Raw genomic sequence first — 16,606 nt, forward strand, 5'->3', positions numbered from 1 at the left:
AATAAACAGGAAAATATGACACACACTCAAAAGAAACAGTTGGAGACCAAACTTGAAATTACCTAGGTGTCAGAATTAGCAGAGAAAGCTACAGTGATAACTATGATTAAGGATGTAAAGAAAAAAGATGTTTGAAAATTAACACACAGGTAGGAAATCTCAAAAGAGAAATAAAAACTATAACCAAAATGATATTCTAAAACTAAAAAATATATTTGAGGTAAAAAAGAAAAAATTCCCTAAAAGGTGAAAACAGCAATGATGGAAGGGTCAGTGAACTAAAAGATAAATGGAAAGAAATTATCCAGTTTGAAAAGAGAGAAAAAAAGATTGGGGGAAAAAAACAAGGCCTGAGAAACATGTGGGATGCAATATTTAAAAATTTAACATCTGCATATTGGACTCTCATAAGAAAAAGAAAGGGAAGAGCAAAAAACTGTCTTTTGCTGAAGACAAACAACAAAACTGTTGCTTGGCTGAAACTCCATATTCATCAAAAATATCCATCAAGAAGGCCGGGCGTGGTGGCTCAAGCCTGTAATCCCAGCACTTTGGGAGGCCGAGGTGGGTGGATCACGAGGTCAGGAGATCGAGATCATCCTGGCTAACACGGTGAAACCCCGTCTCTACTAAAAAATACAAAAAACTAGCCGGGCGTGGTGGCGGGTGCCTGTAGTCCCAGCTACTCGGAGGCTGAGGCGGGGGAATGGCATGAACCCGGGAGGTGGAGCTTGCAGTGAGCCGAGATCAGGCCACTGCACTCCAGCCTGGGCCACACAACGAGACTCCGTCTCAAAAAAAAAAAAAAAAAAAAAAAAAATCCATCAAGAATAAAGATGAAATAGAGATTTTCAGATAAGCGAAAACAAAGCCAACTCCCTGCCCAACATACCTGCACGACGAGAAATGCTAAGGGAAATTCTTCAAACTAATGGGAAACAAAACTAGATGGCGAAACAGATCTTCAGAAAGAAATGAAGATCAGTAGAACTGATAAATATGTGGTTAAATATATAAGGCTATGTTTCATTCTCTCCTCATCTACTGGAAATACATGACTACTTAAAGTAAAAGTTATAATACTGAAATACAGGGTTATCACATTAAGAGAAAAAACCATGACAACTACTGCATAAAAGAAGAGTCATAAACAGAATTCTGTGGTTGTATAATTCTTGAAGTTTAAATTAAATGGTATTGTTTTATTTATTTATTTTTGGAGACAGGGTCTCACTCTGTCACCCAGGCTAGAATGCAGTGGTATGATCTCAGCTCACTGCAGCCTCAACCTCTCAGGCTCAAGGGATCCTCCCACCTCAGCCACCCAAGTAGCTGGGACTACAGGTGTGTGCCACCACAACCAGCTAATGTTTCTGTATTTTCATAGAGGCAGGGTTTCACCATGTTGCCTAAGCTGGTCTGGAACTCCTGAGCTCAGGCAATCCACCCACCTCAGCCCCCAAAGTACTGGGATTACAGGCATGAGCCACCACCCCAGGCAAAAGGGTATTGTTTTAATTCTAAGTATACTGTGAGACGTTAAGAATGTATATTGTATATAGTCCCAGCTACTCGGGAGGCTGAGGCAGGAGAATGGTGTGAACCCGGGAGGCGGAGCTTGCAGTGAGCCTAGATTGCGCCACTGCACTCCAGCATGGATGACAGAGCAAGACTCCATCTCAAAAAAAAAAAAAAAAAGAATGTATATTGTAATCTCTAGTGCAATCCTAAAGAAAGATGTAGCTGTAGCTAAAAACCCGAGAGAAATTAAAATGAAATTCCCCCCCAAAAAAAATTCATTAAGCTGTAAGAAGTAAAAAAAAGGATAAACAAGAATAAAAACAGAAAGCAAAATAGTAGACCTAAATCCAACCATGTCAACATACTAAACATAAATGGAGAAAGCACTTTAAAAGCAACACTGAATTATCTACAATAGATGCACCTCAAATACAAAGACAAGTCAGAAACCGGTTGGAAAAAGACATTTGATGAAAACGTAAGTATAAAAAGGCTAGCTTGTGTCTATAGTCCTAGCTACTTGGGTGGCTGAGGCAGGAAGCTCTCTTGAGCCCACGAGTTCAAGGCTGTAGTGGGTTATAATCACACCTCTGAATAGCCACTGTACTCCAGCCAGGCAACTTAGTTCCTTTAAAAAAGCTTCTTATGGCATAATGTTTCAGGGGGAAAAAAATGGGGAGAGACTATATTATTTTCAGATATATACTCCAAGATAGAGTATTACCAGAAATAAAGACTGACATTTCTAATGATAAAACAGGACAGGCATAGTGGCTCATGCCTGTAAACCCAGCACCTTGGGAGGCCAAGGCGGGAGGATCGCTTGAGTCCAGGAGTTGGAGACCAGCCTGGACAACACAATGAGACAAAAAAAAAAAAAAAAAATTTTTTTTTTAATTAGCCGGGTGCCGTGGCTTGCACCTGTGGTCCCAGCTACTAGGGAGGCTGAGGTGAGAGGATCACCTTAGCCTAGGAGGTAGAGGCTGCAGTGAGTCGTGATCACACTACTGCACTCCTATTTAGATGACAGAGTAAAACCCTGTCTCCAAAAACAACACAATAAAACAGATAATTTATCAGAAAAATATACTCATAAATGTAGATATGTCTGATATAAAGCTTCAAACTTTAAGAAGAAAATTTGTGGCCAGGTGCAGTGGCTCATGCCTGTAATCCCAGCACTCTGGGGAGGCTGAGGCGGGTGGATCACAAGGTCAGGAGTTCGAGACCAGCCTGACCAACATGGAGAAACCCCGTCTCTACTAAAAATACAAAATTAGCTGGGCATGGTGGCACAGTAATCCCAGCTACTCAGGAGGCTGAGGCAGGAGAATCTCTTTAACCCGGGAGGCAGAGGTTGAGGTGAACTGAGATTGTGCCATTGCACTCCAGCCTGGACAAAAAGAGGGAAACTCCGTCTCAAAAAAAAAAAAAGAAAAGAAAAGAAAATTTGTTGTTATTTAATACCCCCTCCTTTTTTTTGAGACAGGGTTTTGCTCTGTCACCTAGGCTGAGTGTAGTGGCACGATAATGGCTCACTGCAGCCTTGACCCCCCAGGTCCAAGCAATCCTCCTACCCCAGCCTCTCAAGTGGCTGGGACCACAGGAGTGCACCATCATGCCTAGCTATGTTGCCCAGGCTGGTCTCCAACTCCTGGGCTCAAGCAATCCCACCTCAGCCTCCCAGTGCTGGGATTACAGGTATAAGCCACCATGCCTGGTCTTAAGAAGAAAATTTGAAGGATGAAGTGAGAGGACTGTGTGAGTGCAGGAGTTTGAGACTAGCCTAGGCAACACAGTGAGACCCTTGTCTCAAAACAAAACAAAAAGAAGAAAATTTGAAAGAATTAAAGGCAGAAACAGATTTTTAAAAAATCTCTATGATTGTGAACTAACATCCTTCTCATAGTAACTGAAATAATAAATAGATGAAAAAAGAGGCTGGGCGGGGTGGCTCAAGCCTGTAATCCCAGCACTTTGGGAGGCCGAGACGGGCGGATCACGAGGTCAGGAGATCGAGACCATCCCTTTCGGTCCTTGAGCACGGGGGAACAAGGTCGTGAGAACAAGGTCTTGGTGAGGTGCAGCCATTTCATCCATCCTCGGTCTGCGCCTTTCGCAGAGCTTCCAGCAGCGCTATGTTGGGCCACAGCATCCGGAGGTTCACAACCTCTGTGGTCCGTAGGAGCCACTATGAGGAGGGCCCTGGGAAGAATTTGCCATTTTCAGTGGAAAACAAGTGGGCATTACTAGTTAAGATGTGTTTGTTCTTTGGATCTGCATTTTCTGTACCCTTCCTTATAGTAAGACACCAACTGCTTAAACAATAAGGATGTTTCAGTTCGTCCATTTACCAGATATGAAGAGCATTTTAAGAGATACAGCCTCTGGAAATGGATCAAACTCTAACTCATGGCATGCTAGATATGTTTTTCAATAAACTTATGACATGAAAAAAAAAAAAAGAAAAAAGAATCAGTATGGACATAGATCATGTGAACAGCACTATTAACCAACTTAATCTAATTGACATTTGTAAAATACTACACTAACAACTCCACAAAATTGTTCTTTTCAAGTGTGCATGGTCTGTTCACCAATACAGATCAAATGCTAAGTCAGAAGGTAAGTCTCAATAAATCTCAAAAGATGTATTGTAAACTTACATAGAGTATGTTCTCTGAGCATAATGAAATTAAATCAGAAAGCATCAGTAAGATACCTAGAAGAGCCCCAAGTATTTGGAAATTTAACATAATATTTTAAAATAAACCATGCTCGAATGCCACATGCAGTGTTTGGAAAAAAAATAAAAATAAAAACAAAATACACCATGGGTCAAGAAGAAACCACGAAGTTAATTAGAAAATATTTTGGACTGTGGTGGCTCAAACCTGTAATCCCAGCACTTTGGGAGGCCAAGGTGGGAGGATTGCTTGAGCTTAGGCATTTGAGACCAGTCTGGGCAACACAGGGGGACCCTGCCTCTACAGAAAAACAAACAATTAGCCAGGTATGGTGGTGCATACCTGTAATCCCAGTTACTCAGGAGGCTGAAGCAGGAGGATAGCTCAAACCCAGGAATTTGAGGCTGCAGTGAGCTATGATCAAGCCATTGCACTCTAGCCTGGGTAACAGAGTAAGACTCTATCTCTAAGAAAACTTAAAAATAAATAAATAATTTTGAACTGAATGATGAAATCCAACACATGAAAATGTGCTAAATTTTAAAGCAGTGCTCAAAGAGAAAAGCTTTAAACAAAATTCTTCATAAGGCCGGGCACGGTGGCTCAAGCCTGTAATCCCAGCACTTTGGGAGGCTAAGATGGGCGGATCACGAGGTCAGGAGATCAAGACCATCCTGGCTAACACGGTGAAACCCCGTCTCTACTAAGAAATACAAAAAAACTAGCCAGGCGAGGTGGGGGGCGCCTGTAGTCCCAGCTACTTGGGAGGCTGAGGCAGGAGAATGGTGTAAACCCGGGACACAGAGCTTGCAGTGAGCTGAGATCCGGCCACTGCACTCCAGCCTGGGCAACACAGCGAGACTTCGTCTCAAAAAATAAATAAATAAATAAATAAATAAATAAAATTCTTCATAAACACACAATCTTAACATTAGCAAATCAAATCCATTAATATATCAAAAATATAAATCTTGAGCTAATAGGGTTTATCCCAGGAATGCAAGGTAGTTTAGTAACATCACACATACACACATATATAGGCACATATATATGGATATTACATTATCATTTTTGGCTATGAGATCATATATATAATCCAGGTCAGTGGTCCCCAACTGTTTTGGCACCAGGGACTGATTTAAGGATGATTCAAGTGCATTACATTTTTTGTGTACTTTATTTCTATTATTATCACATTGTAATATGTAATGAAATAGTTATATAACTCACCATAATGTAGAATCAGTGGGAGCCCTGAGCTTGTTTTCCTGCAACTAGATGGTCCCATTTAGTTGCAGGATTGGGGTTGATGGGAGACAGTGACACTTGAAGTGTGTTGCTTATGTCCAGTCTACTCTGTAACAACCTTGTTTTGGTTGCTGTCACTGCAGAAAACGCTGCTTCACAAAGAATGTGGGAAACAGAAGCAGGCTTTTGAGTGCATTTGTGGCAATCTCAGAATATTCTGCCTTGACTTTAACCCAGAATGTATGGAGATTTGAAGTTGTCTCAAACATACTTTCAAGGCCTCTGTCATTTGCAATCTCAAGCAGTTAATCCTCTTCTAGCATGGACAAAGTCAATTCACCTGGCTTATTCACAAATGGGTGGTGGATCCATTCCTTCCCAATTCAGGGGTCTTTTGCGGTTGGGAAGTAATGCTCAAACTCTTTTGAAAGCTGAGATTGGTGATCATGCACCAGCTGGGAGAAAGAAGGCCTTGGCTCAATCTCTCTCAAAATCTCTGCAAATGTTTGAAACATGTCAGAAATCCTAATGTTCACTCATCACCCCCATAATTCCAGTTTGGCTTTGAATGCAACCACTTTATCTGCCGATTTAAACACTGTCATCATTCTCCTCTGAAGTGACAGATTGAGTTCGTTGAGCAGGTTGAAATGTCACACAAGCAAGTTTTGCCACCCATTCTGTGTCACTGAGATGTGCTGCCATTGGTGACTGTTTTTCTGAAAGAAATGTCTGGAGTGGCTCTCGTAACTCAAAAACTCTGGCCAGTGAGGGACATTTATAAAGCCACTTCACTTCTGTGCACAAGAGAAGATGTGTGTGCTCTGCATCTATCTCCTCACAGAGCTATGTGAACATGTAGAGGCATGTACTTAAATGTGGATGCTAGTTTTAATCACATCCTGCAAAATGTTAAGTTCAGGTGACATTTTTCAGCTAGCTAGCCTTTCTCTGTGGATGACACAGTACATAGACTCACATTCGGAAGCAAACTCTTTGACCCAAGTAGTGAAACCAGAAAGCTGTCCAGTCATGGCAGCCACTCTGTCTGTGCATATGCTGACACAAAATGACCAATTCCATTTTCCTGATATGTAATCATTCAAAGACTTGAATAGTTCTGCAGCTATGGTGTTGGTTAGCAACAAAAGTGCACATAACATATCCTCATGCACATCCTCCTGAAAAATATAGTGCACAAAAACAAGCATCGTTGCCTTGTCAACACCAGTAGACTTGTCAACCTGGATTGCATGCCACAGTGACTCATTAATGCTCTCTAACAATTGTGCCTCAATATCCTCTATTTAATCAATTCAACTACTTATGGTGCTAGCTGAGAGGTACATGTGCCAACTTCTGAACTGTGCCCTCTCCTGAAGGTTCAAAACAAATGTCCTTAGGATCAACTCTTTACCAATAGTAAAGGGCTTCTTAGCTTTAGCAATGCGGTTAGCCACTAAGAATGATGCTCTCAATGCAGACACATTTGAAGTGGTGGCCTTCAATAATTGCTTCTGTTCTTTGTGTTCACATTTTTTTCTTTTGAAAAACTCCAGAGGCTTGTCTTTTAATGCAGGGTGCTGGGTCTCCACGTGGCAAAGCAGTTTTGAAGGTTTCATGGCTTCAATGGATAGCCCCGGTCACCACATATACAAAGTGGGCTTGGAGAATGTGAATCACCTGTTGCAATGAACCTGTAATTTAAGTAGAACTCTTGGTATTTTCTTTTAAATGCAGCTTTCTTTTTTGCTGACAGTCTCAGAGTCTTCTGCTGTCTCATCACTGGGTCTTTCCCTCTTTTCAAAGAAACTCTTGCTTTTTACTTATTTTGGCTAGAGTTAGCTTGTGGGCTAACAAAACTGTCAGTGAGACAAGTGCGCAGTGCAGGAAAAGAGGCTCTCTTCATTCTTTTTTCTTACAGTTCAAACCTTAGACCTCAGCTCATTAGCCTCAAAAACCATTATGTAGATCAAAGTTGAGAAGTAATATTGTTTCTTCTATCCACTAAGAAAGCAAGGTGGAAGTATTGCCCTATTTTTTTTTTATTGCATAAAACCCTACTAATAAAAATTTGACACTAAAAAAATCCAAAAATAAATAAATCAAGATGAGTACCTCCAAAAATATTGAGCAAATTATTTCCTATTAGCTGGTCTGGGTCTTCATTTATTTTCCAGAGACCCCAATTTCTTAAAGTTCCAAGTTCTGTTTCTATGGATAGTATCCTGCTCCTACAATCATCTTCCTCTCATTATTTTGTGTCTCACATTTTAATACTCTGATGTATTCAGGGGGTGAGACAGGCATCAGAATTATAAAAAGTATTTTTTTTTTTTTTTTTTTTTTTTTTTTTTTTTTGAGACGGAGTCTCGCTGTGTCTCCCAGGCTGGAGTGCAGTGGCGCGATCTCGGCTCACTGCAAGCTCCGCCCCCTGGGTTCACGCCATTCTCCCGACTCAGCCTCCCAAGTAGCTGGGACTACAGGCGCCCGCTACCACGCCCGGCTAATTTTTTTGTATTTTTAGTAGAGACGGGGTTTCACCGTGTTAGCCAGGATAGTCTCGATCTCCTGACCTCGTGATCCACCTGCCTCGGCCTCCCAAAGTGCTGGGATTACAGGCTTGAGCCACCGCGCCCGGCCTATAAAAAGTATTGAGAATGATACTTTTTGTTTTCTGTTTTTGAGACAGGGTCTCTGTCACCTAGGTTGGAGTGCAGTGGTGCGATCACAGCTCACTGCAGCCTCAACCTCCTGGGCTCAGTGAAGGCTGAAGTGTCCCACTTCAGCCTCCCAAGTAGCTGGGACTACAGGTGCACGCCACCAAACCCAGTTAATTTTTGTATTTTTTGTAGAGATGGAGTTTTGCCATGTTGCCCAGGCTGGTCTCTAGGGCTCAAGAGATTCACCCACCTTAACCTCCCAAAGTGATGGGATTACAGGTGTAAGCCACCACACCCAGGCCAAGAACGTATTTTTGATCAGGGTAGGTTTTATACCTAGGACTCTGAAGACTGGAAGAATCTTCCATAAACCATGACCACTAGTTGGCTGTCCCTTTGGCCCAAATGATAAAGAAACTGCAGTGATTAGTGAAAAAATAAACTCTGTAGTGGTATATGGAAATTCAAAAAGAGAAGACAGATTATGTGAATATGCTAATACATAGCTCATATCAGGAGATATGTACCTTTACCCTTCCTGCATCCTACTACCTGACCTGTGTGTCTTGGGTTACAAGGACAAGGACCATACCCAAGGAACAATGGAATAATCTGATGGAAAAGTCTAGGACCCTGAAAATGTGTGGAACAGAGCCTATCTCTGGACTTTTACATAAAAGAGAAATAAACTTCTATATTTTTCTTCTAATTTTAATCTATGTATTTATTTAAAGACTGGGTTATAAGACTGGCTAATTTTTGTATTTTTGGTAGAGAGGGGGTTTCACCATGTTGCCAAGGCTGGTCTCGAACTCCTGGGCTCAAGCGATCTACCAGTGTCAGCTTCCCAAAGTGGTGGGATTACAGCCATGAGCCACCGTGCTGGGCCAGTTTCTATCGTTTTAAAGCCTTTGTTAATTTGGCTCTCTATTATTTGCAGCTGAACTTAATCCCAACTGATACAGTAGGTAAGGAGAAACAGGATGGTTAAGAGATTCCTTTTGAGTGAGCTGTAGAGTCATCTCATTGAAGAAGACTGAAAGAGTGGATGATAATTATCTGAGAAAGGAGATGCAGAACTTTTTATTACTATTCCTCCAATATAATGTGGCAGGTCTGAAGAGCCGTTTGTATACAGAGTGAACTTGGCTTAGTAAACGAGCTAAGTCCTTGGCATAGTCACCGAATGCTAATAGTTGCTATAAAGCCTAATCACATTGATAACTGGATAGAATACGTGAGCTTACTAAACCATTAACATGCCTTACTGAATATACAGCTTTTAAAACCTTTGGACTATTTACAGTGTTGCTTTCAATCAATTCCAGGAGGTCCCAATGGAACCAATTATGATATAACTATAGGAAACTTAAAAATTAATTCCTGAAAGAGTCAGACCTAAGAAAATCCAGATAACAATCACTCATCAGTGCAACAGGGCTAACTAACCAATGGGATACATTATGTAATCTACCGCAGAAATTTGTCAAATTAAAGAAACTATCAAGACGCTTGAAAGAGTAAAGTATCAGAAAACAAAGACCAAAGATGAGGAGAAGAAAGTCTGTCATCAGTCACTGACCTTTTAGATTGATAATTAAGATGCACATATGAAAAAAATATTAGTTTTCAGAACAGCAATAACATTTCTTACTTTATAAAATGACTCTACAATTTTTCTTTAAACATGATGCTTTCTACAAATTACGAGTTGAGATTAGAGAAGTATGTATGGTTTACTGAACCCTCAGAGATCTCAGATGGCTTATAAGTTACATGGAGTTTTAAAATAATAATAATAATAGTAACCCCTCCAGAGTGTAAGTTAATTTCTTGTCAGTCTAGAAGCCTATCATGAGATAACACTGAGCCTATCTAAGGTGAGCAGATAAATAAATAAAATATAATTAAATAAAATATAAATAAACTGCATTAAAAGCATAGAGCAAAGGGTAATTTTCTCTAACAATCTGGAAACTTCTTTACAGTCTTCTCATTAGAGGGCATTTCTGAATTAATAAGTAAATGGAAAATAAGATTCAAAACAACAATTTCACCTACAGATTTTAAGTGCCTGCACATATCAAAGCAAACTTGTACTTTAACCACATATTTGTTTAAAAAACTGCCAATTTTAAGGAAGAAAAGGGGTTCTGTTTGTTTCTGTTTTTGTTTTTGATTCACAGTGCTGATCTTCTTCTGAAAAGGTATTTCTTTAAGAAAAAAAAGTTCATGTTCTTCGACTAGGTCAAGTTTCAGAACATCAGTCATGCATCTTCAAGGAGAAACAAAATCCAATTTAAAGGGACTGACTTTTCTCATTTTAGTTTTTCCCAATGATAAATATATTTTTAACTATCACATGACATAAGTCAGCTTACAAATGAAGTTTCTACAGCAAGGCATGTGATCCTTGATCTCTCTAAGCAAGCCTCTTCCTAAAGGAGTAAAAAATTCTTTCCTGAAATGAATTATTCAAGGCTGAATAACAAAACACAGTAGTAGAGAAGACAAGTGAGAAAACTATAAAGGAGAATTTTTTCTTCCCTTTTTCCCTAACAAAAGCAAATAAAAAGTTGTATAATGCATATAGTGTTTTAAGAACATTTTTAATTGGTGCTTAGGATAAAATAACTGAAAGATACACAAAATACTAGCAACTTCACTGAGATGGCAGACATTATTAGTACTAGAGATTTCTATTCTGTTTTTCAAATTTTCTCCAATATTAGTTTTGTCACTTTTATAATTAAAAAATGAAATTACAAATAAATAAAAAGCCAGAAAATCTTTTAAAAATTATTGTCTTCTTTTTGGTTAAAGTGATACTTAAAGCATACTTATTTTTGCAATGATCTAATGCTTCATCTGGACTTCCCACCCAGAAGCTTCATAAAAATGCATACTCTCAGACCTCCCCTCAGATGTACAGAATCAGTAGCTTATATTTTAATAAGATTCCCAGGTGTTTCATCTGCATGTTAAGCCAGTGAAGCACTGTTATAGAGATTCATCCAGAAATACCTATCTTGATTCCTTTCTAAGTCCTTCCTATATGTCAGTCCAAACTGATCATGTTTTTTTGATTTATCTTAGATATATTCATGCAATTTCAGTAAAATTGACAAAAGATAATAACAATATATTAATCATACCACTAAATTTAGGGCAATTTAAAAAAAAAAAAAAGAGTTCCAACTTCAAACCTTAGCCATTATCCCCTACTACATTAATCACTCCATTGAAATGGACCAAAAGCAGAATATAAATTCAGTATACCAGAGGAACTTTTCATAAAGTCTGAAACCTACTAATGAGGAAACACTAGAACCATAAGATGGTATGATATTGCAGTACTGGAATACCTGAGTAAGTGCTGCCTCTACCTTATAAAGGCCTGTTCAACAATATTAATTTTTCAGTTACTTTGAAATGTCCACCAGTCAACCTTGGTAAGACTGACATTTTGAGCTGGAAAACTCTTTGTGGTGGGGCTGTCCTGTGCATTATGGGAGGTTTAGCAGCATCCCTGTCCTCTATCCACCAGATATAAGTAGCATGCCCTGAGCTGAAACAACCAAAGATGTCTCCAGACATTGCCAAATATCCCCTGGGGGAAAATCCCTCCTCCCAAACCCCCAGGATAATCCACTCATCTAAAAAAAGAACAACTATCTGACAGCAGGCCTGCCAATATAGGTCAATAATCCTATTTGGGATTTTCCCAAAAAGAGACATCTAAGAGCATAGCTGAGTTTTTAAAATTATACACACATTTGTGGGATTCCTTTTGAAAGCTCCAGGAGAGCAAGGGCTAGGTCTTTTTTTTTTTCTTTTTCTTTTTTTTTTTTTTCCCCTGGTAATTATATTCTTAGAAATTTCTGGTCCATGATAAGCATCTGGGTTAAAATATGTAGATACCATATCCTTAGTATAGGGCAATTAATTATTATTCAATTTTCTGGTTAAACTTGCATTTCTATTGCATGTAATGTGATTTCTTAAATGTATCTCCCTCACCTATTTTAACTAGAAAAATACTAGTTCAATAACATCTAAAAATTATTAAGACTATGATGTGACCAGTAACCACTATATCCAAATCAATTAGGACTCTTGTAACAGGAGGCATAGTTAAGGGAAGAAAGGACACTGCTGTGAAAAGTAGAGGTGCTGTCAGCTGTACATCCAGGTTGCTCTCTCTTTGCTTGGCTTATTTTTCAGAAATCATCCCAAGACCTCATGCTCTAAGAAATGTTTTCCAAATACTCAAGACAAGTAGTTTTGAAACCTTTTTTCTAAGGCCAGAGACTTATTTTCAAAATCTGATTACATGAATGCCAATTATACATCAATTAACAACAACAACAACAAAAACGGGAAAAAAATCTGCTGAAAACTATGAACGTTCTAGAAAAACACACTTACGTATAAACTTTACCATATAATTTCAGGGAGTTTGTAAACCCCCTAAAATCTATCAATGGACAATGGTCTCTCTCATTCTTGCATGACCATTAATATTTTACTGTCCATAGTCCATAGCATAACATTTAGCAATTCAAGTATTGAAATTTAGTTCCTCATCCAAATCAACTTAAAAATCATGTGGCTTCTAGTCTGTCAACTGGGCAGCCTGGATGGTGACTCCAAGACTCTCTTGAAACAGAATACAGTCATGTGTCACTTGCAAGTATACATTCTGAGAAATCATTTGTTAGGCAATCTTTTTGTTGTGTTAACATCACAGAGTGTATTTACACAAACCTAGATGGTATAGTCTATATGGTATATGGTATGCCCTATTGCTCCTAGGCTATAAACCTGTACAGCATGTTACTCTACTGAACACTTTGGGCAACTGGAGCACAATGGTAAGTATTTTATGTATCTAAACATAGAAAAGGTACAATACAGTATAAGAATACAAAAAATATACAGTGTAAAAATACAGCATAAAAAGATTTAAAAATGATATAAAAGAAAGGGCATTTACCGGCCAGGCGAGGTGGCTCATGCCTGTAATCCCAGCACTTTGGGAGGCCGAGGCAAGTGGATCACAAAGTCAGGAGTTCGAGACCAGCCTGGCCAACATAGTGAAACCCCATCTCTACTAAAAATACAAATTAGCCAGGTGTGGTGGTGGGCGCCTGTAGTCCCAGCTACTCAGGAGGCTGAAGCAGGAGAATCATTTGAACCCAGGAGGCGGAGGTTGCAGTGAGCCAAGACCTCACCATTGTACTCCAGCCTAGATAAAGATACACAGCGAGACTCCGTCTCAAAAAAAAAAAAAAAAAAAAAAAAGAAGAAGAAAAGAAAAGAAAGGGCACTTACCATAAATGAAGCTTGCCGGACTGGAGGATGCTTAGGTGAGTCTGTCAGTGGTCAGTGTACGTGAAGGCCTAGGACATTACTGTATACTACTGTAGACTTTATAAATATTCTACACTTAGACTACACTAAATAAATTGTACTATAACATTACGACAGCCACAGTGTCACTAGGCAGTAAGAATTTTTCAACTCCATTACAGTCTTATGGGACCAGCGTCATATATGCAGTCTGTCATTGACTAAAAGATCATTATGGGACACATGACTGCATATGAGCAAAGTGTTCATAAATTGTAAAGGACTAGCAATATGCAGACTTAAGGTATGTTCTTCATTTCTGTCTTCCCAACCAGATTGTAAGGGACTTGGGAGTAGGGACTGTGTAACTCTCCTGAATACTTTTTGGTATCCAGCAAAACTGAATAAATGTTTCTTAATGTCTTCTTTCTCAAGCAAGGAACTCTGGCTCGTTTCTGCAGTTTGGGGTGGTGGTAGGAATAATCACCACTACTTTGCATCCAAAGATACCAGAGAGAAACCAAACATTTTATTTGCTTCACAAGAACTTCATTTGCTTCGTCTTATCTTTGTAAATCATATATTAGTTCACCTACTCCAATGCTGTAGCTATTGCAGAGAGTTAAACAACTAAATAATGTGACTGCTTTATAAAACATAAATTGGAGAGAGAAAAAAGAAATGCATTTGTTTTTTTTTCCTCATTAAAAACTGCCATCTGCTAAATTCTCTGAATCATCTTGTCAAAACTCATTGAAGGAAAATAAACTGTGTTCAGAGGATCAAGACAATATAGTAGGCACAAGGATTCATAAGCTCTTCTCTCTAATTTCTTCAATGAATGTTTCATGGTATATTCTACTCTAATTTTAATTTTCAGGCAGAAAATAGTACTATATAATGAACACCACGATGTACACAAATCCCAATTCTCTTACAAGGCATAGGGCTCCGGATAAATTCTACCCATCTCAAGTCACGATTTCATGAACTATTTTGCTTGACTAGTCACATTTACCTTGACTTTTAGTTACTTAGCACTTTTGTCCACAATATCATAAATTTTATTGATCAGAATTGCACATACAAGCACCTGTCTTATCCATAGCCAGACCAAGTTCTTTACTTTTCTGTACCTTTACAGCGTAGAACTATTTTTAGCACTTGCTGAAGGACAGTTAGAATAAAGTTATATGACTTACCCAGGACTCGATTTCTTTATCTGTAAAAACTATATTAATAATCTTGAGCCGGGCACGGTGGCTCAAGCCTGTAATCCCAGCACTTTGGGAGGCTGAGACGGGCGGATCACGAGGTCAGGAGATCGAGATCATCCTGGCTAACAAGGTGAAACCCTGTCTCTACTAAAAAATACAAAAAACTAGCCAGGTGAGGTGGCGGGCGTCTGTACTCCCAGCTACTCAGGAGGCTGAGGCAGGAGAATGGCGTAAACCCGGGAGGCGGAGCTTGCAGTGAGCTGAGATCTGGCCACAGCACTCCAGCCTGGGCGACAGAGCGAGACTCCGTCTCAAAAAAAAAAAACAAAAAACAAAAACAAAAAAAAAAAAAAAACAACAAAAAAAATAATCTTGAAACCACCTTTGCAAAATTATGACAGTAAAGGAAAACTGACATAGTTGATTCCATCTTGCTTCTGACCTCCAAGCTGTCCTCATCATTCCTGGACATAGGCCAAGCTAACATTGGGAGGAATTTGTAATTTAACTTGAGGCCAGGAGCAGTGGCTCATGCACGGATTCCCAGCACTTTGGGACACCAAGGCAGGCAGATCACCTGAGGTCAGGAGTTCGAGACCAGCCTGGCCAGCATGGTGAAACCCCATCGCTACTGAAAATACAAAAATTAGCCAGGCATGGTGGTGGGCACTGGTAATTCCAGCTACTCAGGAGGCTGAGGCAGGAGAATTGCTTGAACCAGGAGGCAGAGGTTACAGTGGGCTGAGATGGCGCCACTGCACTCCAGCCTGGGAGACAGAGCGAGACTCTGTCTCAAAAAAAAAAATTAACTTGAAAGTAAAGATGATAATAGGAGGCCAGACTTGGTGGCTCATGCCTGCAATGCCAGCACTTTTGGAGGCTGAGGCAGGCAGATCCCTTGAGGTCAGGAGTTTGAGACCAGCCTGGCCAACATAATGAAACCCTGTCTCTACTAAAAATACAAAAAAAAAAAAAAAGAAGAAGGAAAGCAAGCATGATAACAGTCCCTCTCTAAAAAGAACCCCCGCCTTGCTCAGGGACCAAAAACCGCCTTTGTAAGACTAATCAAAGGCCACAAGAATAGGATTATGGGAGGGGCCTGAACTCTGCTAAGATGTAGGTATAGTTTCTATAACTCTTTACTGCTCAGGAGCCATGTGGCCAGAAGTCACAAGATTTGCAATTTCCCCAAGTGTTCCTATAGATAACATCACTACTGTACAAACTAAGATTTTTTAAAGATGTTTTTCAGATCTACCCCACCAGACCTGTGATTCACGGCTCAACTGGTCCTGTGGCTCCACCAGAGACAGACTCAGCACATAAGGACAGTTTTTCCACACCCCTATGATTTCATCCCTAACCAATCAGCAGCACCCATTCCCTAGCCCCCATCCACCAAATTGTCCACAAAAACCCTAACCTGCGGCCTTTGGGGAGACTGACTTGAGTGATAACTCTGGTTTTCCCACATGGCCAACCTCATTAAATCGTTTATCTACTGCAATGCCATGGTCTCAGTGAACTGATTTTTGTCTGTTCAGCAGTGGGGAAGCACCCATCGGGCAATTACAATCTTAGTTCCCCAATGTCTGTAACACAGATCAAATTAACAAAACTATGACGATAGAAGCTCTTTGATAGTTTATTCAGGAAGAAAACAGGTCTTTTTTTTTTTTTTTTTTTTTAAGTTAGGAGCTTGCTCCTTGAAGATTCTACAAATGATCAGAATCTTATTCTCACCAAAGAATCGTTTCTTTGGTAGGTGAAGGGAGAAGGAATGGAATGCATCCTATTAATGTAACTTTTCACCTTTCTTTGACACTGGCTGCTAGCCCACAATGTTTGGTTGGGCTAGAAAACAAATGTAAAAAAGAAACACTAATCCCAATCCTTAAATCTATTCTGCAAAGATGCC

The 16,606-nt window shown here is 39.7% G+C and overlaps 2 protein-coding genes across 23 annotated transcripts in view; one reads left to right on the forward strand and one right to left on the reverse strand.

The window, feature by feature from the left end:
* The window catches only part of COMMD1 (copper metabolism domain containing 1), a 960,866-nt gene that overhangs the window by 78,612 nt on the left and 865,648 nt on the right, over positions 1 to 16,606 (reverse strand). The gene's annotated exons all lie outside the window — the stretch shown is intronic.
* Positions 3,545 to 3,868, forward strand: LOC126933618 (cytochrome c oxidase subunit 7C, mitochondrial). Its single transcript, XM_050753543.1, has one exon. It carries the CDS (start codon positions 3,660 to 3,662, stop codon positions 3,849 to 3,851), a length of 192 nt encoding a protein of 63 aa, XP_050609500.1. The 5' UTR covers positions 3,545 to 3,659; the 3' UTR covers positions 3,852 to 3,868.

The sequence above is a fragment of the Macaca thibetana genome, chromosome 13 (assembly GCF_024542745.1).
Source record: "Macaca thibetana thibetana isolate TM-01 chromosome 13, ASM2454274v1, whole genome shotgun sequence".
Lineage (NCBI taxonomy): Eukaryota > Metazoa > Chordata > Mammalia > Primates > Cercopithecidae > Macaca > Macaca thibetana.